The sequence below is a fragment of the Sminthopsis crassicaudata genome, chromosome 3 (assembly GCF_048593235.1).
Source record: "Sminthopsis crassicaudata isolate SCR6 chromosome 3, ASM4859323v1, whole genome shotgun sequence".
Taxonomy (NCBI): domain Eukaryota; kingdom Metazoa; phylum Chordata; class Mammalia; order Dasyuromorphia; family Dasyuridae; genus Sminthopsis; species Sminthopsis crassicaudata.
The window spans coordinates 9,971,420-9,991,508 of record NC_133619.1 but is presented as its reverse complement, the minus strand read 5'-3'; the positions used below and the strand labels follow the sequence as shown (position 1 = coordinate 9,991,508).

The window sequence follows — 20,089 nt, the reverse complement described above, 5'->3', positions numbered from 1 at the left end:
TGCCTGCGTCGTGGCTGCCCTGCTCGTCCCTGCTCCCGGCCTGGCTGAGGGCTCACGCGGTGCTGGGCCCAGGCAGCTTTCGTTCTGGAGGGAGACGCCGCTGACGGCGGCAGAGCCAAGGCCCATGGCCCAGTCCAGTTCCTTGGTAGCTCAGACTGGTGCAGCCCTCTGGGAGGAGAGAGGCAGGAGAGGGTCAGTGAGCCTGGCATGAGGGGTCTCTGTTTCAGGGCTGGAGCCTTTCCTTCCTCAAAGATGTTGTGAGTCAGGGATGCTTCATGGTAGTAGAGTCAGCTAGGTCGAGTTTGGGGAATTTATAGGACGCTGGGTTAGCCGGCATTTATTAGTGCCCGCCCGTGTGGTGCCATGTGCCTGGCTCTGGGCGAAGCTCGGGGCCTACAAAAAGGCAGAAACATGGGCCCTGCCCTCAAGTGGCTCAAGGTAATGGGAGAGAACATGCAGACAAGCAGGCTCATTCAACACAGAGACGGGCTACACTGGAAGCCCCCAACACTAGGAGGATGAAGACTCTTGGAGGAGGTAGGATTGGGGTTTTTTTTAAGGATTTTTTAATTAAAACTTTTTATTTACAAAACATCTACATGGGTAATTTGTCAACAATGACCCTTGCATAGCCTTGGGTTCCAAATTCTCCTTCCCCCCAGATGGCAGGGAGTCCAATACATGTTACACAGGTTAAAATATATGTGAAATCCAACATGTGTAAACAGAGACAGTCGTCTTGCTGCACAAGAAAAATCAAAAAGGAAACAAAACGCAAGTGAACAAAACGATGAGAATGCTGCGCTGTGATCCACACTCAGTCCCCACAGTCTCCGGGTGCAGATGACTCCTCATCACAAGACCCTTGGGAATGGCCTGAATCACCTCAGGACTGCTCATCATAGTCTTGTGGCCGTGTACCGTGATCTCCCGGTTCCGCTCACTTCCCTCAGCATCCGTCCCCGGGAGGAGGAGGCAGGATCTCCGCTAAGACTCGGGGGAGGCTGGGAAACCAGAGAGCCGCGGGGAGGAGGGGAACATTCCAGGTGAGAGGGACAGCCCGGGAACATAACACAGTTGGGAAGTCCCGGGGACTGGGCCCCACTGACGCTTCAGCGCAGGGATTCTGGAGGGGACGCTGTTCCTCATGTAGCAAGTGCAGGGTGGTCAGGGAAGGCCGCGCCTCTGCTCTGGGCCCATAGGCACGGGCACGTTGCCCGCAAAACTAATTAGTCTTGGCTCATGCAGGAGTCTTGGCTCAGTAAGATGGCAGGGGAAATTCAGTTTTATGCTGATATTCTAATTCAAAGTACTTTCACGGTGCCCTGACTGCTATTTGGGAACCAAAGACCTGACTACTCAGGACTGCTAGCCACGTTGATTAGTAATAAGGACATGGTCGTGGTGACACAGGAGAGCGCACCCTCATCAATCAGTGCTAGAACCATTGACCCTCTACCTCACAGCGAAATCAGTCCCCCTCTGAAAGCTTTGTGAGTTCCCCTTGTGGGGCAGAGCACCTGGTGCCGATTCTGTTCCGGCGAGATCTGTCAGGTGGAGGAGGGGGAGGCCCCACAGCTCTCACAAAAGCTGGAATTTTCCATGTTATATGGCAAGGGGAGATAAAAGAGTGTCTATGGGCCGTCTGTCTAAAGGAAAAGGTCATTTGGTGACAATCCCAGGATGCTCTGAGTCCTTGCTGGCAGGATTCTTGCCAGGTCTTCCTCAGTGGGCTGGTCCTTCACCTGGAACGCGGTCACCTACCTGAGAGCCAGCGTGCCTTCAGAGAGGGCCAGGGAACAGTCAACATGCCATTTACTGCCCAACAGCTTCAGGAGAAGGCCGGGAGCAGGAAAGAGACGTTTGGGGATCTGAACAAGGCCTTGGATCTGATCCGCTGGGACGCCTTGTGGAAAATCAAGGCAAAATGGCTTTGCCTGGAGAGGCTCATCAGCACTGTCCCCCAGCGTCCGCCCCGGATAAATCGGCGCTGTCCCTAGTGTCCGCCCCGGATAAATCGGCGCTGTCCCCCAGCGTCCGCCCCAGATAAATCGGCGCTGTCCCCCAGCATCCGTCCCGGATAAATCGGCGCTGCCCCCAGCGTCCGCCCCAGATAAATCGGCGCTGTCCCCCAGCATCCGTCCCGGATAAATCGGCGCTGCCCCCAGCGTCCGCCCCGGATAAATCGGCGCTGCCCCCAGCGTCCGTCCCGGATGAATCGGCGCTGCCCCCAGTGTCCATCCCGGATAAATCGGCGCTGCCCCCAGTGTCCATCCCGGATAAATCGGCGCTGTCCCTAGTGTCCGCCCCGGATAAATCGGCGCTGTCCCCCAGCGTCCGTCCCGGATAAATCGGCGCTGCCCCCAGCGTCCGCCCCGGATAAATCGGCGCTGCCCCCAGCGTCCGTCCCGGATAAATCGGCGCTGCCCCCAGTGTCCACCCCGGATAAATCGGCGCTGCCCCTAGTGTCCGTCCCGGATAAATCGGCACTGCCCCCAGTGTCCGCCCCGGATAAATTGGCGCTGTCCCCCAGTGTTGGCAGCGCTGCCCCCCCCCCCCCCCCCCCCGTGTCCGTCCCGGATCAGGGTGACACTCTGGCACTTCCCAGTCACAGGGAATGGGGGCTGGGCCTTTGCTCCCATGCTTTTCAGCCTGATTTCAGCCAGCAGCCGCATGGACAAACAGTTAACTGGAAAAAGCTCCAGGGCCAGACTGAAGTGGAAGGGGAGCCGGCCCGGGGGACAGCCTTCAGGGCTGAGAGGCTGCCACATAAGCATCAGTCCTTTGCTGCTGTTCGCCTGACCAGGAAATGGAGGCCCCCTAGACCTGTCGGGTTCAGTTTCCCAAAGGTCACTAGGGGGTGCCACAGAACACAGAATCCCAGGTCTCAGTCAGGAAAACCCGAATTCAAATTCTGCCTCAGACACGAGCTAAGTGGTCTTGGTCAAGTCACTTAGAGTTATCTGCCTCAGTTTCTTCATCTTTAAAAGGGGGATAATAGCAGCTATTCTCATAATTTGTCTTGGTATTCCCGGTAGGACGTAGCCCAGAGATGGCAGTGTTTGTGACAGTGCCCAACACGGTGAGCTTTTAGTTATCTTCAGCCTGGTGGCTGAGGAACGGCCTGAAGGGACAGATTCAAGGCTTACAAACCCTTTTATCATTTGCAGAGTGCTCACGCTGATCAAACATCCATCAGAGATAGAGACTATAGTTTAGTTCCATTTTACAGGTAAGGAAACTGAGGCTTAATGACGTTAAGTGCCAGAAGTGGGATCCAAACCCAGAGATCTCCTTAGTCAGAGTCCACTGCCCTTCCCCCCCACATTGTGTTTGGCAAGAGTCAGGATTCGAACTCAGTTTTACCCTCCCAGTCTTTCTGCAGCACATCGCTTGTGGGACTGAGAGGGAGCTGGGCAGAGGATGTGCAGAGCTGCCCTGGGCACGCCAACACCACCGGTGTCTGTGGGAATGTGCACTCAGCACGCGGGGGTGAACGGACTCGTGAGAGAAGGGATTCCTAACAGGCCGCATGCGGGGGGCTCACCCGAAGCTCCTGGCTTTGGGTTTTTGTAGGACACTGAGGAGACAGCAGGGACGGTCTCTGCCTGGGTCAGCAGGGGATCTCCCCTGGGCGGGGAAGCCCATTGTGCTCCCTGCCCTTGGCAGAGACAGATCCTTTTGTCTAACAGCCCAGGCTGAGTGGCTGGAAGAGAAAGGGCTCTGTGTGACCAAGAGTGACGGGATCAGGGCTGACGTCGGCCCCTCGCTCCCGCCACGGGCGACGTGGGCCCCCCGCTCCCGCCACGGGCGACATCGGCCCCCCGCTCCCGCCACGGGCGACGTCGGCCCCCCGCTCCCGCCACGGGCGACGTGGGCCCCTCGCTCCCGCCATGCATGATGTCGGCCCCTCGCTCCCGCCATGCATGATGTCGGCCCCTCGCTCCCGCCACGGGCGACGTGGGCCCCTCGCTCCCGCCACGGGCGACGTCGGCCCCTCGCTCCCGCCACGGGCGACGTGGGCCCCTCGCTCCCGCCATGCATGATGTCGGCCCCTCGCTCCCGCCATGCATGATGTCGGCCCCTCGCTCCCGCCATGGGCGACGTGGGCCCCTCGCTCCCGCCACGGGCGACGTCGGCCCCTCGCTCCCGCCACGGGCGACGTGGGCCCCTCGCTCCCGCCATGCATGATGTCGGCCCCTCGCTCCCGCCATGCATGATGTCGGCCCCTCGCTCCCGCCACGGGCGACGTGGGCCCCTCGCTCCCGCCACGGGCGACGTCGGCCCCTCGCTCACACCAGCTGTGAGCTCGCCACCAGGACTGTCTTTGGGCGAGGAGAGACAGCCCAGGGGCCACTCTTTTATTGACAATCTGGCGACCTTATTAATAAAATGATTAGATTTCCCAGAAACGATGGGTCTTTTGAACCTTTTAAAATGTCCTGCTTATGGGGCAGCTAGGTGGGGCAGGGGGCAGAATACTAGCCCTACAATCAGGAGGACCTGGGTTCAAATCCAGCCTCAGACACTTAACATTTCCTAGCCATGTGACCCTGGGCAAGTCACTTAACCCCAATTGCCTCAGGAAAAAAAAAAAAAAAAAAAAAGAACTGTCACACTTATAAATCAGTAAGGACTCTGAGCGGTGCTGTTTAGACTGTGCTTTAAGGCTCACCACTCCGTGGTTACTAAGTGTGTTATTGGCGTGATCTGTTTGTTAAACGTCCCATACCAGTGGGAAATACTGCAGGTGTCACCCTAATTCACAGGTGACTAAACCGAGGCCCAGAGACCTTAGTTGGGCCCGGGGGATCGCAGGGCCAGATTCACAACCTGGAAATTCGGAGTCTCCTTCTCTCATCTCTGCATCCCCAGCCAGATGGCCACCCCCGGATGTGAGCATGTGAGCTCCCGCCAGCCCCGGATGTATGAGCATGTGAGCTCCCGCCACCCCCGGATGTATGAGCATGTGAGCTCCCGCCACCCCCGGATGTATGAGCATGTGAGCACCCTGATGGGGTCGCTCTCTCCAGAGACTCAGATGGCAGCCCACCCCTGCCGCCTCCTCAGGAGAGAGTGACGTCCCTAGCCAGCGCCCCCTCCCCATGGACAGCGTTCCTCCTCTGGCAGATGTCCGGACCCCGCACGGGGACCAGCCAGCCGTCCATGGCCCCATCTTTCTTTGGGAGACAATTATCTCCGAGGTCGTTCTTCGTCTGGCCTCTGGAAATGCCTCCTTGGTGATGGATTACGGCCGGCTCAGGGACGCTGTTGTTGGGAGACGCACACAGGGGGGAGATGTCCCCAAGAGCGATCCAGGATGCTTGGCCTGTCAGGGCCCGTGGGAGCCCAGACATGGCCTGGACCATGGGCTTTCTGGGCCGTGAATGCGCCCTGACTGAGGCCTGGGCTCAGTCTCCCTAGGACACCATGCAGGCTGGGGGATGCAGGAGCCGCTCAGGTAGAGCTGAGTGTGCCCGAGAGTCGGCACAATGCCTGGCCCATGGGGGGGGACTTCCTAAGTGCTGGCTGATGGACTCTGCCCTGCCTGCTCCAGGCCTGGTGGTCCTGGCCTGGGCTGCCTCCTCACACCTTAAGAGAACCCCCTGGCCAAAAATGGGTCTCCAAGGGCATCTGGGAGGTTAGAGCCTGCTAAGGAGCCCTCCTGCAGCTCCTCCCTGTCTTTGCCCGCTGCCTCCCATCTGCCTGCCCGCCACCGAGCCTTATCAGGTAACCAGAGCTGGCCGCTCCCGGCCACGCAGGAAACAGGACCCTTGGGGAGCACAAGCAGCTCCCCAGAGGAGCCCCGGTGCCGGCGGGAGTGAGCCAGGATTGCAGGATGGGCGACCAGAGGGCCCTCCTGGCGGCCCAGAGCGGGGACCTGACCACCTTGAAGCGGCTCTTTGAGGACGGCGTCCTGGACCGGGCGGTCACAGACTCTCTGGGGGCCGGCCTGGTGCACCACGCCTCCCGAGCCGGCCAGCTGGAGTGCCTGAAGTTCCTGGTGGAGAGAGTCGGGGTGCCGGGGAGCCAACGGGCCAACAACGGGGCGACTCCGGTGCACGATGCGGCCGCCATGGGCCACCTTGCCGAGCTGCACTGGCTGGTCCGGGAAGGGGGCTACCGGGCCCAGGTAATGGAGTAAGCTAGGCGGGAGGGCACGGGCCGGAGGGAGGCTGTGGGCCGGACCTGCTGATGCTCACCACCCGCGTCGGGGAACCTCCCTCTCAAAAGTATCAGCTAAGATTTCAGTTAGGAGAAAACCCGAGGAATGGGAAGTCTATCCGGGATGCTTCAGCCACCTGGAACGGTGGCCAGACGGGGCAGCCCGGGAGCCGGGAGGCCAAGGCTCAAATCCCGGTGCCAGCAATTAGTGGCTGCGGGAGACTTATGCCAAGTCCAGGCTCAGTCTCCTCATCTGTAAGATGGGAGCGTGAGATTTAAAATCCTTTTCAGATAATTCTCGTGATCCTACTCTAGACGTTAGGATCATGGGGACATAATATGTTTTCGAGTCTATATTTCCAATATAGTAAATTTTTTTCAGTTAACACTTTTTTTGGAGAGAAAGAAAAAGAAAATCCTTGTAAAAATGTCAAACAAATGGGCCTCTTCAGTTTTTTATAATGTGTGTGTGTGTGTGTGTGTGTGTGCGCGTGTGCAATGAGCTAGAAAGGGCAGAGGCTCTGTCACTTGGCCAAACAAATTCTATTCTATCAACGTAGTGCCATAAAAAAATGATAAAAGGGATATTTTTCTGAAGACTTAGATGAACTAATATGGAATGAAGTCTATTAAGCCTCTAATTTTTTAAAGATGCCTCAATTTCCCTAAGTATTTTTATGCATGTATATTTTTATCAAGTATTTTGTGCATGTATATATTTATTATTTTTATACATGTATATTTTTATGAAGTATTTTTAACCTTGGGTATTTATTGAGTATTTTTATACATGTATATATTCATTGAGTATTTTTATGCATGTATATTTTTATCAAGTATTTTATGCATGCATATATTTATTGAGTATTTTTATACATGTATATACTCATTGAGTATTTTTATGCATGTATATTTTTATCAAGTATTTTATGCATGCATATATTTATTGAGTATTTTTATATATGTATATTTTTATTAAGTATTGTTAACTTGTATATTTATTGAGTATTTTTATACATATATATTTTTATCAAGTACTTTTAACCTTGTATATTTATTGAGTTTTTTTATATAGGTATATATTTATTGAGTATTTTTATACACATATATTTTTATCAAGTACTTTTAACCTTGTATATTTATTGAGTATTTTTATATAGATATATATTTATTGAGTATTTTTATATATGTATATATTTATTGCATATTTTTATATATATATATTTTTATCAAGTACTTTTAACCTTGTGTATTTATTGAGTATTTTTATACATGTATATACTCATTGAGTATTTTTATGCATGTATATTTTTATCAAGTATTTTAGGCATGTATATATTTATTGAGTATTTTTATACATGTATATACTCATTGAGTATTTTATACATATATATTTTTAATCAAGTATTTTTAACCTTGTCTGTATTTATTGCATATTTTTATACATGTATATGTTTCTTAAGTATTTTTATACATGTATATACTCATTGATTTTTTATACATGCATATATTTATCAAGTATTTTTATACCTGTATGTACTTATATACATATATTTACATGCATGTATATAATGCTATATAAAAGCTAACAAATAACCAGGATGTCACATCTCCATATTCTGACCCCGTGATTATGGCAGAACAGACAATAGGGTCCAAACGGCATCCTTTGTAGAGCTGAACTAGGGAAGTCTTTTAAAGGATTTAATCCAAACGAAAGGATTGTCGATATTGGCTGAAATTGAATCTCCATTAAAGAGGCTGCTACCTAAAGTAAAGCCCTGAGCCCAGGGTTGCTTCTGGTGCAGAAGCGCTGACCCAATCTCCATCTCCATCTGCCTGGCCATGTGTGTGTTGCTCATTTTATGTGGGCAGAGTTAGCAAAAAGCTTTACGATAGTTTTTAAATCTCCTCGGTGAGCTCTATTGGGAAACAGGTGAAGATGCGATTGGTTGTAGATGGAACAAGAGGAGGTAGCCCTAGAGAAGTGATTTGTCCAGGGTCACTGAGGACACCCTTGGGGGGGGGGGGCTGGAGTCACACAAGGGTGTCCTTTCATTTGGGAGAATTTAATTAACTTATCTACACGTGGCCCAGTGAGGAGTTTGGAGGTAAGGGGATCGCGCTTTTGAGTAGAATTCAAACCTCCGCTTTCCTTTCTGGGGCTGGAGTGCGTGGTTCTTTTCCTCAGTGTTTCTGGGTTCAGTGAAGGGAATTCAGCCGTTATTTTGACAACTTCGATCATTAAGTATTTATCCAGTAGCTTGTATCTTCTGGACATCCCACAGACCCATGTAGAGGCTCTGATACCCTTCCTGCGCTGCCCTGAGGGATACCCAAAGGCGTCACCCCGTCATTGGAGCACAATATTAGTTTTCAGGGTAGCCTCCAAACTCTGTGGGTGGACAAAGGCAGAACAGGGGAGTCTCTTGATTCCGAAACCAAGATACCAGTGAGACCAGATCTGGTTCCCTAGAGCAGTTCAGGGCGGGATAACACTCAGTTCACAGGAGGCCTTTCTCGTGGTAGGAAGGGACGGAGGACTGGACAAGGAGACAGTAAGCCATCCTAGCTCCGCTTCTCCTGACTCTAGTTTACAGAGGAAGCCAGTGTTTCCAGCGCGGCCTTCAAGGTTCCAGATGGAAAATTAGGAGACTGGCACCAATAGGACTCTCAAGAAGAAAAAAGAGCTGGGGGGACGTAGAGGACGACAAACTCAATCAACATAGTGGCCCCAAAAGCTAAGGGAATCAATCTGAGGGCAATTTATCCTAGTGTGGAGGGCCAGAGAATTGCTACAGAATGAATTCAGCAGTGTATACAGTAGGAATAAGACATAAACTTTGCGTTATTCCAAGGACTAAGCTCCATCTGGGTAGCAAATCAGTTTAGCTCATGTGCTTACTCTTTGTTTACGATGCTTATTATGAGCCACTGGAAAACAACACTGGGTAGAGCTGGACCTGGAGTCAGGAAAACCTGAGTTCTACTTGCTATGTGACCCTGGTCAAGTCACTTAACCCCGTTTGCCTCAGTTTCCTCATCTGTAAAGTGAACTGGAGAAGGAAATGGAAAGCTACTTCAGTATCTCTGCCAAGAAAATCCCAAATGGAGTCACAAAAAGTCAGATGTGAAATGACTGAACAACAAATTATGGTGTGCTGGGGGGGCTGGAGGAGTCGGGAGACTTGACTCCTCCGTGATCTGTTTTCCCCCCGGCCTACTCTCTGGGCTTCACATAGACCATGCCCTGAGTCTCTGGGCCTTCATGCTGGCTGCTCCCAGGCTCTCCCTCCTCATCCCCCAACCTTGCACGTCCTTCTTCAATCTCCCCACCCTGCAGGTGCCTTTTGTGCGCCCCTCCCTGCCCCATCACCAGCAGCCACCCCCTCTGAGGTGACTTCCTGTCTCCTCCATACATCTCTGTTCCCAGCAGGCATGTGGTACAACAATCTCCATGTGGCAGCAGCCCCAGCTTTGTCTAGAGGGACTGAGGCCACTCAGATCAAGGCAGTGTAGTTGACAGGGACGTCTACCCGCCCTCTCTCTTTCTGTCCAGGAGCAAGACGTGTCAGGGGTCACCCCACTGCACCTTGCCGCCCGCTTTGGGCACCCTGTGCTGCTGGAGTGGCTGATCCAGGAGGGCTGCGACGTCTCCCTGGAGACCCTGGAGGGAGCGCTTCCTATTCACTATGCTGCTGTCAAGGGGAATCTCACCTGCCTGAAGCTGCTGGTTGCTGCAGATAACAGGTGAGCATCCCAGAGAACTGCACAAGGGCCCAGAGCCGTGGCCCACAGACCCTTTGCCTTGTGCACCTGGGAGGGCAGCTGGAAGGGGAAGTGAGAGCAGGCCTGCTGGGTAATAGGAGAGATGATGGTGTGCAGCATTTGGTGGAGAGGGAAGGAGGGAAAGAAACAGAGATAAACAGAGACAGAAGGAGAGAGGGACAGAGGTCCCCTGGGATTGGGACAACATGGACGAGGTTTATTGGGTCAAAGGGATTTCAGAGGCCAGGAAATGCTCTCTTGTCCCCCCTTGTTTTACAAGGAGCCCATTGAGGCACAGAGAGGGTTGTATGGGTCTGAGGTGAGATCTGAATCCAGCTCTTCCAGCCTCCAACTCCAGCTTTTTATCTCCTGTGCTGGGTCGCCCTTGCCCAGAAGGTGACACTGGGATGCTTTCGGTACAGCTTTAGGAGATCCAAAGCAACCCCAGCAAGGCTTAGGACCTTGGAGTAAGGGAGCATCTTTTTTCAGGCGTTGCCTGGTAACCCCTCCTCCAATCCCCACGTGGGATCCAAGCCTCAGAGGGAACTCAGTACTTCTTGGGCAAACCAAGGGCCAGGTCAAGAAAGTCTTCCTTTCCCTGGGCTCGCCTTCCCCAGCGCCCAGGATGTTAGAAGCCGTGACTGGCAGCAGAGGTAGTTTCAGAGCTGAGGGGGCCCATGGAGTTGGAGAAATGAGGGGGGCCGGAGGCCGGATGGGTGTGATCAGGGCTGGGGGATGAGTGACTGGGGAAGCAGGTGGGTTCAAAGGAAACCAGGCCCCCAGAGGCTGAAATGAGCAGACACATGGAGCCTTTGGGTGGGTGACCATGGTTCTGTGGATGTGGTCAGCATTGTTCAAATACATCCCATCACCCACCCCTCCCCAGAGTCAGCTCTTGCATTAAAGAATAAAAGAGAAAAAAATAAAAATAAAAACAGTTCAGCCAGACTAATCAATTCATCTCTTATCCCAGTCTGCCAGAGGTGGAGATCCATACCCAGAATCCACCATCTCTCCAGTGAAAAGACACCAGTTGAGTCTTTTATCTTTCCCTTTAGGGCCAAGTTTAGTCATTGTAATGAAGCTTTGGTATCTTGTTCCTACCATATACATTGTTGGATTCATTGTATAGATTTCCCCCCCAGTTCCTGTTACTTTACCCTTGGCTCATTTAAATCTCCCCAGGATTCTCTGGGAAATTCTCCATTTTTTTCTGTTTCATCCAACATAACCATGTTCTATGGCGTTCCTATCCCAGGGCTGGTTCGGTTCAGCTGAGCCTTTCAGAGGCATGGAACAAAAGGAAAGTTGGCAGGGTTTCCAACTCAGCTGGAAAAACGGACCTGGACGAGCCAGTTCCTGCCGGTGTTGCTGCCCGCCCCAGCAGGCGGTGGAAGGGCTCCATCTTTGCTGACTTTCCCTTCTCTCCCCCGCTATCTCTCTCTAAGGTGTGTGAACAGACAGACCCAGAGTGGAGCCTCCCCCCTCTACCTGGCCTGCCAGGAAGGCCACTTGCACATTGTCCAGTTCCTGGTCAAGGACTGTGGGGTCGACGTGCACTTGCGGGCCCACGATGGCATGACGGTGCTGCACGCAGCCGCCCGCAGTGGCCACTATTCCCTCGTGGTCTGGCTGGTAAGGAAACGGCCAGCTTGGGAAATGGAGGAAAGGGGGAGGCAGCAGGAAAGCTTGGGATTCTCCAAGTGGGGTGAAGTGAAAATCAAGAAAATCATGGAGTGCAGGGACCAGGGGCCACAGGGATGGGGGGGTCTTAAGCCTTCATCTGACAGTTGATGTGACTTGCTGAGAGTCACAGCTTTGAGTCAGTTTGAACCTGGAGTCATTGGGCCCAGGTGACTCTGGGCAAGTCAATTCACACTCTTTGCTTGTCTCCTCATTTGTAAATTGGGCTAGAGAAGGGAAATGGCTCCTCCAGTGTCTTTGCCAAGAAAACCCCAAACGGGATCACAAAGGATTGGACATGACTGAAAATGACTGAAGCACTACTTCAGGCTTTGAGTCCACTTCTTTATGTACCGGATGCCCTGGCAGCCTAGAGACCTAAGGATGCTCATTTTGGAGAAGACAAAAGTGGAGTGGAAAGGGCACCCTCTGGGAATCGGGGCGGCTCCCAGGGGCTCTAACTCCTGTTTGGAAAGGTTTGGCCAATGGGGGAAACAAAGGAGGTCTTGGTGATTAGCAGGGCCAGGTTAGAATTGTACCCCCTTCCCACAATCCCCCCCACACATTTACAGCCACAGACACAAATGCGCAGCTCATTGTGATGATTTAAGTTTACATTTACTGTTCTGAATGCCCATCTTCAGCTTTGCGCCCATTTATTAGACAGATTGGAGAGAGGGTTTAGTTATCTTTATGTGGCACTTTCTAGTCTCTGAGTGAGCTCCCTTCCAACTTGTCATTAAAATAAGGATATTAAGCTGGGTGATCTGAGGGTGAGCGGAGGGCCAGAGTGGCTCAGTGGGAAGAGAGCTGAAAGTTGAGTCAAGAGACCTGGACTTCAGTGGGCATTGCCACTTATCCAGTGTGAGATCTTGGTAAATCTCTTCCCTTCTCCTTGCCTGTTTCTCACTCTTTAAAAGGGGTGATTGGACTAGATCTATGACTGAATTATTTCTAGTCCTTTGATTCAGGTTTTAAAAGGAGAATTATGATAAAAAAAATTCTGTTAATTAAAAAACAAAACAAAACAAAACAAAAAAAACTGGAAAACTGGAAAAGAGGGATTAAACTTTGCTCTACTTGGTGCCAAAGGTCAGAACCCAAGCCATGAGGGGTGGAGCAGACAGGTCACAGATTTCAGCTGGAGAGAAAACTTCTGATAAGGAGAGCTATGTGCAGATAGGACAGATAGCCTTGGGAAGTAGTGGATTCCTCGTTGCTAGAGGTAAAAGAAAGGAAGGAGGAAGAGGAGGAGAAAGATTATAGTAGAGCTTTCAACAACCAGAATCACTGAATGTGATTTGGAAGAGACCTTGGCAGCTGCTAGTCCAACACAGCTAGAAAGGCATCCACATGGACATGTTGCCCAGCAGCCTCTGCTGCTCCAAAAAGGAGGGCTCCTCCACCCCCTATCTCTCTCTTTTTTTTCCCCCCTTTGGAAATTTTATTTTTATTTTATTTTTTATTTTTTAAATTAATTTTTATAATTAAAACATTTTCTTTGACAGTACATATGCATAGGTATTTTTTTTTTTTACAACATTATCCCTTGTACTCCCTTCTGTTCCAAAATTTTCCCCTCCTTCCCTCTACCCCCTCCCCTAGATGGCAGGCATTCCATACATATTAAATATCTTATAGTATATCCTCACCCCCTATCTCTCAAGGCAGCTCATGCCATTTTTGGACATGAGCTCTAAAATTAAATGTTAAAATTAAAAAAAAATTAAATTTCAGTTTCAAATCAATTCATCAAATATCTCCTAATTATATATACAAGTTTTTAACACTTTTTAAAAATAGTTTTTTATTTTCAAAATATACTTGTAAAACCTTATATTCCAATCATTTTCTCCTTCCCTTCCCTCCCCTCCAGACAGCAAGTAATCCAATATAGGTTAAACATGTTCAATTCTTTTTTTTTTTTCCTTTCCTTTCCTTTCCTTTCCTTTCCTTTCCTTTCCTTTCCTTTCCTTTTCTTTTCTTTTCTTTTCTTTTCTTTTCTTTTCTTTTCTTTTCTTTTCTTTTCTTTTCTTTTCTCTTCTCTTCTTTCTTCCTTTCTTTCTTTCTTCCTTCCTTTCTTTCTTTCTTTTTCTTTCTTTCTTTCTTTCTTTCTTTCTTTCTTTCTTTCTTTCTTTTTCTTTCTTTCTTTCTTTCTTTCTTTCTTTCTTTCTTTCTTTCTTTCTTTCTTTCTTTCTTTCTTTCTTTCTTTCTTTCTTTCTTTCTTTCTTTCTTTCTTTCTTTTTTATGTTCAATTCTTCTATCCGTATTTTCACAACGATCATGCTGTGTGTTTTTTTTTTTTTTTTGTATAAATTTGGGACTTACCTCGAGAGGATAAATTTTAGTTCCTTGCTGGGAAACAGTCTCCACAACCCTTTGTAATAGGCCACACTCCTGTGTGTGGATAGAACCTCTCTGTGGGCCTTTAAGAGGAATGATCTTGAAACGATGGCCGGCCTTATCAGATACCCAGCTGGGAAGCTTCTATGGGGAGGTCTAGTGCCCAATATTGGGTCTCGAGTGGGCGGGCTCTGCTGTAGCTCAGTCCAACTGCTTGTTAACAAGTGGCCCAGAAGGGCAAGGATGATGGAGGAGGAGATGTGGGCAGGTGACGAGCCTGAAGCCTGCAGTGGTTCCCAAGACAGGTGAGAAAAGGAAGAGGAAGGGCTCTCTGTCTTTGAGATAAATCATCTCCGGAGGATACCGGGGATACAAGGATGTGGGATAGAGAGAAGAACCAGATGTGATGGGTTCATTTTGCAGATGGCGAGAGTCCAGGAGTGATTTCAACGATACATTTACCAATTTATCGGTAATTAATATTGATAAAATATTAGGGTATTTGAGTTCCAGAGTGGAAAGAAATCAACCAACCAATCAACGACATTCAGCTGTTTATGTAGCACTTGGAGGAGGTGATGGGTTGGAAGTGGTTAGTGTCTCAGGAAAACTAGCCACATGCTCTCTCACCAGCGCCTTCCCTCCCCTCCCTTCCAATTCTCTCCTTGGGTTCGTTTTTCCTTACTCAAGACCTCCGCTCCCTCCTTCCCCTCCTTCCCAGCTTTCTCCTTGGGTTCATTTTTCCTTACTCAAGACCTCCACTCCCTCCTTGCCCCAGTGAGGAGCAGATCAGCTTTCAGAAAGAACAATGGAGGGCGTCAGCCTCTCTGAGGCATCTAGTCTCCCAGCCTCCCTTCTACTGTATAAAACTGCTCACTCGTGACCGGAACTCATTTTGTGTGGAGGGAAGGGGGTGGGGAAGATGCCAGGTTACATTGTATTCTGCTTTCGGACATTTAATAGCTATTATCAGCTGAAAATTATCGCTATTCTGCTTCATGGAGCTCAGACTCCCATCCCGCCTAAAGCCCGGTCAGTAAAGCCTGGACCAAGGTCCAGATTAGATCCTTGGAGAAAAATCTGGGCATTCTATGAGTCCCTCACTGCTCGCTGCCTCCCCTTTCTTGGGGATCTCAGGGATTCTCCTGGGACACTGGGGGCTGATGTGCACAGCCCAGGGTCACAGGGCCAGGATGTCTCAGGACCCAGATCTTCTTTCCTCCCAGCCTGCCCCTCTTTCATCTGGGAATAAATGTGATGACTCAATTGCCTTCCCCTTCCCCCAACCCCATTGTTTTCTGTTGCTCTGTTTGTGGGACACTAGAACGAGTATCACGAACAATCCGATCTAAATGTGGTGCTTGGGAATGAGCTACAGGCAAGATGGAGCTCCGGTCCAGATCCACAGGCTGACCTGTGAGGAGGTCAGGGCCTCAGTTTTCTGGTCATGTACAATGGGATTGTGCACATCAACTGCTCAGCCATTTACTCCCTCACTGATGACCAGACGATTGAATCCAGATGGTCAGGATGGGCTGAGCCCCCGGGTGCTGAAGGGCGGCATGGCCAAGGGTTCGAGGCAGGGTTTAGGAGACAAGGGATTCCTTCTATTCCTGCCCATTTCTCTTTCCTCTTAGGTCACCTTCACAGACATCGGGCTGATGGCTCGAGATGATGAGGGAGCTACGGTGCTCCACTTTGCAGCAAGAGGGGGCCACGCGCCCATCCTGGATCGACTTCTTCTGATGGGGACCCAGATAATCCGAGATCACTGGGGAGGAACCCCTCTCCACGATGCCGCGGAGAATGGACACCTGGAGGTAAAGCACAGACATCCCGCTTCCAGAGACCTGGGAGCCCTTGAAAACCTCCCCTCCCAGCCCCCAAGCATAAATGCAGCTCTTTGTAGGGTTTGCTCATTGCTCCCACTGAGGTTGGAAGGATGTTGATAAGCTGGAACATATCCAGAGGAGGGGCAGCGGGATGGTGGGGGCCCAGGAGATGATGAAATGGGAGAACTTACTGGACAAACTGGGAGGAGACCCACATGAACTTGACCTCTGTCTTGGAGAGTCTTGGGCATTATCAGTGGACCACGGGTCTGACTTGTGTGACTCCAAAGGTCAGAACCAAGACCAATGAGGACCTGGGTGATCATGCTTGCCAGAGAGGTGGGGTCTGTCTGATGTAAGAAAGGCAGGGTCTTGTTTGGGGTGAGAGAGGTGAGGCTGTTTGCCATGTAAGAGTCAGGGTCCTATTGTGGAAATAGGCTGCCAACGGTTCTTCTGAAGCAGAACGGGCCACGTTGCGTGGTAGTGGAGGGCCCCAGGTTAAGAGCAGGTGACCCTTCTCAGGGATGATGGAGGCGGAGCTCTCCTTCAGGTACGAGTTAGACTCGAAGCTTCTCAGTGTTCCTCCAAATCTGATTTTTTAGGATTCCATGAAATAAGACCTTTGCCCCCAAAGGAGGAAGTGAGCGCACACAGTGAGGGAGGACTCGTTCCCTGTGCGCTTCTAGGACACTGATGCTAGAGCAGGGAGCAGGAGCCCTGCGTTTGAGTTCCAAGTAACTGTAGTAACTAACTAACTGGGAGATCCCGGCCAAGCCATTACTTACCCATTAAATAGGGACAGTGATACATAAGTCAGGCGGCTAAGTGGCGCAGTAGGGTGCCAGATATGGAGTCAGGAGGACCTGAGTTCAGATGTAGCTCTGTGACCCTGTACAAGTTACTTAATCCTGAGTGCCTCAGTTTCCTCATTTGTAAAATGAGCTGATGTAGGAAATGGTAAAGTAGCTCTGCCCAGAAAGCTCACAAAGAGGCAACTGAAAGCTGGCTAACAAGAGCGTGTAAACCACCGGCTCATGGCAGTTAGGAGACAATTGCTCTGCAGACCTCAGCTGGTCAGAGAGGCGGGTGGCGGGCAAGGACGCAGTGAGGGGCCGGGCTGATGCCCTTCTCACTCTGCCATCGCTGTCATTTCAGTGTTGCCAGACCTTGATTGCACACCGGGCAGATCCTGCCCTCCAGGATGGTGATGGCTACACTGCGTTGGACTTGGCGGTATACAACGGCCACCATGAGTGCTCGCGGTACCTGCTGGAGGTGCAGAAGCTGGTAAGGGATGTGGCACAGTGGGGAGGTGGGCAGGGAATGCCCTGGCTCTTTCTGGGCCCAGGGCAGCAAGGCTCTTTCCACTGGGCCCAGCTGAAAAGTCTCCTCTAGCAGTGGGCTCTGGTGCTTTTGCCTAGGGTTTTAAGGCAGGGATGGGAAGAAATCTTGGAGGGGAAGGGGAAAACTGGTTCAGGAGCAAGAAGTGCAGTGCCAGGCTAGCAGAACCAGGACTTAGACAGAAGGACAAGACCCTGGGCAGTACATTGGAGTACATTGGGGTGTGTGTGTGAGAGTGTGTGTGTGTGTATGTGTGTGTGTGTGTGTGTGTGTGTGAGTGTGTGAGTGTGTGAGAGTATGAGTGTGAGAGTGTGTGTGTGTATGTGAGTGTGAGTATGTGTGTGTGTGAGGGTGTGTATGTGTGTGTATGTGAGTGTGAGTATGTGTGTGTGAGGGTGTGTATGTGTGTGTATGTGAGTGTAAGTGTGTGTGTATGTGTGTGTATGTGAGTGTGTGAGTATGTGTGTGTGAGGGTGTGTATGTGTGTGTATGTGAGTGTAAGTGTGTGTGAGTGAATGTGAGTGTGTGTGTGAGTATGTGAGTGTGTGAGTATGTGTGTGTGTGAGGGTGTGAGAGTATGAGTGTGTGTGGTGGGTGGGTGTATGTGAGTGTGTATGTGTGTGTGAGTGTGTGTATGTGAGTGTAAGTGTGTGTGAGTGAATGTGAGTATGTGTGTGTGAGAGTGTGTGTGAGTGTGTGAGTATGTGTGTGTGAGTGTGTGTATGTGAGTGTAAGTGAGTGTAAGTGTGTGTGAGTGAATGTGAGTATGTGTGTGAGAGTGTGTGTGTGTATGTGAGATCGAATGCAGGTCTTCCTGCCCCCGAGTCCGTGTCCCCTCCACTACACGATGCTGCTTCACAGGGATAGTGGGCTCAGGACTCGCGCTTGTGAAGACCCCCAGGAATAACCTGGGTAACTCCTTTAGCATCGGAGCCAATGAAATATCATTCTGGTTTGGTGTACGCTGTGATATACTCGCTGTTGTTCAGTCATTTTAGTCACGTCTAACTCTTCGTGACCATTGGAGGCTTTCTTGGGGAAGAGACAGGCGTTATTGGCCATTTCCTTCTCCAGTTCATTTTACACAAGAGGAAACTAGGGGCAGTTAGATGGTGCAGTGGTTAGAGCACCAGCCCTGGAGTCAGGAGGACCTGACAGGGCTCAGACACTCCTGGCTGTGTGACCCTGGGCAAGTCACTTAACCCCAATTGCCCCTCAAAAAAAGAAAGGCAGGGATGGGAAGAAATCTTGAAGGGGAAGGGGGAAACAGATGAGGAAACTGAGGCAGGCAAGGTTAAATGACTCATCCACAAACACACAGTTAGTAATTGTGAAGCCCCATTTGAACTCAGGCCTTCCTGACTCCAGAGCCAGCACTCTCTGCACTTCGCCATCTAGTTGCACTTTGTACAGTATCTGGTATGTACTTTATAGTTTGACACCACTCCAAAGATTTGAGAAAAACTGCAAGTTTGGTTCCATTCTGAATTGTCCCAGAGGTTTCCTTCCCTTTCCACCCCCTCCTTTAGTCTATTTAACTCTCCGGGAGAAAAAACTTGACACTAGGTTCAGTTTTGGTTTCCTTGAGTCAGAGTGATTTAGTTCCCAGCTCTTCCTGTGGGCCTTTGCTGGGCACAGGCCTTAGCCACACGCCCACTCCCGTGGCTGACACAGGGGCCGAGCTGCTAGAGCATCTTGGTCTTATCCACGAGCGCTCAAAAAATGTTTGTCGGATTGGACCAAAGAGAGTTTGGGACAGCAGAACGTAAAGTGAGTGCCGGCTTGGAGCCCGTCCACAAGCCATAACCAAATGTCCTCGAGGGCCTGGAAAGGCCAGGTCAAAGCCAGGGAAGGAGTCCCTCCTTAAAAGGCTCTAGAAGTGGGATTGGGTGAAATCGCCTTTATATTTATTCTTAATAAAATCCCACTTTACATAACATATATGAGAAGAGACAAATAAATATAAGGTGAGGTGGGGCTACTGGATGCTAAGGGGATCACGTAGGGCTGGATAAACAAGCGGGGGTGACTTGACCTTTGATCTGGGGCCACATCCCACAGCTGCCACTTACTGCCTCTGACCACAGACAATCATTTACTTCCCTGTCAATCAATCAGTGGATGAGAAGGATGGGGGGGTGATGGAAGTGGGAAGGGGGAGAGTTAGGGAGAAGGCAATGTCCTCAGCAGTGATGGGGAGGGGAATGAGGGCTGAGGAGGTGTTATGGATGATGGGAGAAGAAGGGGAATCTTGAAACAGCATCTGTGGAGAATGGATAGAGGATCACTTGCTTGTGGTTGGTCAGTCGTGTCCAGTCCTCTGGGACCCATTTGGGGTCTTGTTGGCAAAGATAATCGAGTGGTTGCTATTTCCTTCTCCAGCCCATTTTATGGATGAAGGAACTGAGTCAGAGACTTTCCTAGAGCCACACAGCTCCTAAGTGCTGAGGTTGGAGTTGAACTCGGGCCTTCCTGACTCCATTGCTGCCCCTCCAACCCAAATTATCTTGTAATAAACGCCACAGGCAGTGACTATTAGTGCATCAAACGAGCTATTGGGGTCCCCAGGCACTGGCTATTGGCCCATGTTCTCCCCAACTCTGCACCCCCATAGGGGCTTCCACTGCCTGTGTCCCCTAATCCCCGTGTCCCTCCCTGACACGCCCCCCAGCCCCCCAGGCTGGGTCCACCCCCACCCCTTACCTGGCCCATCCCGCAGCCCAGGAGCTGACGCAGCCTGCTGCAATATTGATGGGGGATTGGGTGTCCCGGGGCCTCCTCCTGGCTTGACTAGGGTATCTTCCATCACAGACTGGGCAGAAGGTGTTGAAAGGGATCGTTTCCCCCCTGACAAATGACCTGAAGTTGTCACCTGTGATTTCATCCTGCCGGCCCAGGGGCCTTTGCTCCTTTGCATCTCCCCCTGCCCTGGGTCTGGAGGGGCTGGTGGTCTCCTA

General features: G+C 50.8%; 1 protein-coding gene across 1 annotated transcript in view; it reads left to right on the top strand.

Annotated features, from left to right (window-relative positions):
- The first annotated feature begins 5,787 nt into the window (after nucleotides 1-5,787).
- ESPNL (espin like) overlaps nucleotides 5,788-20,089 on the top strand; it is a 36,822-nt gene continuing 22,520 nt past the window's right edge. The window contains exons 1-5 of the mRNA XM_074298002.1: nucleotides 5,788-6,133; nucleotides 9,725-9,915; nucleotides 11,382-11,568; nucleotides 15,597-15,779; nucleotides 16,947-17,078. Of these exons, the coding sequence (XP_074154103.1) occupies nucleotides 5,840-6,133; nucleotides 9,725-9,915; nucleotides 11,382-11,568; nucleotides 15,597-15,779; nucleotides 16,947-17,078 (987 nt within the window). The 5' untranslated portion in view covers nucleotides 5,788-5,839. The remainder of the gene's footprint in view (nucleotides 6,134-9,724; nucleotides 9,916-11,381; nucleotides 11,569-15,596; nucleotides 15,780-16,946; nucleotides 17,079-20,089) is intronic.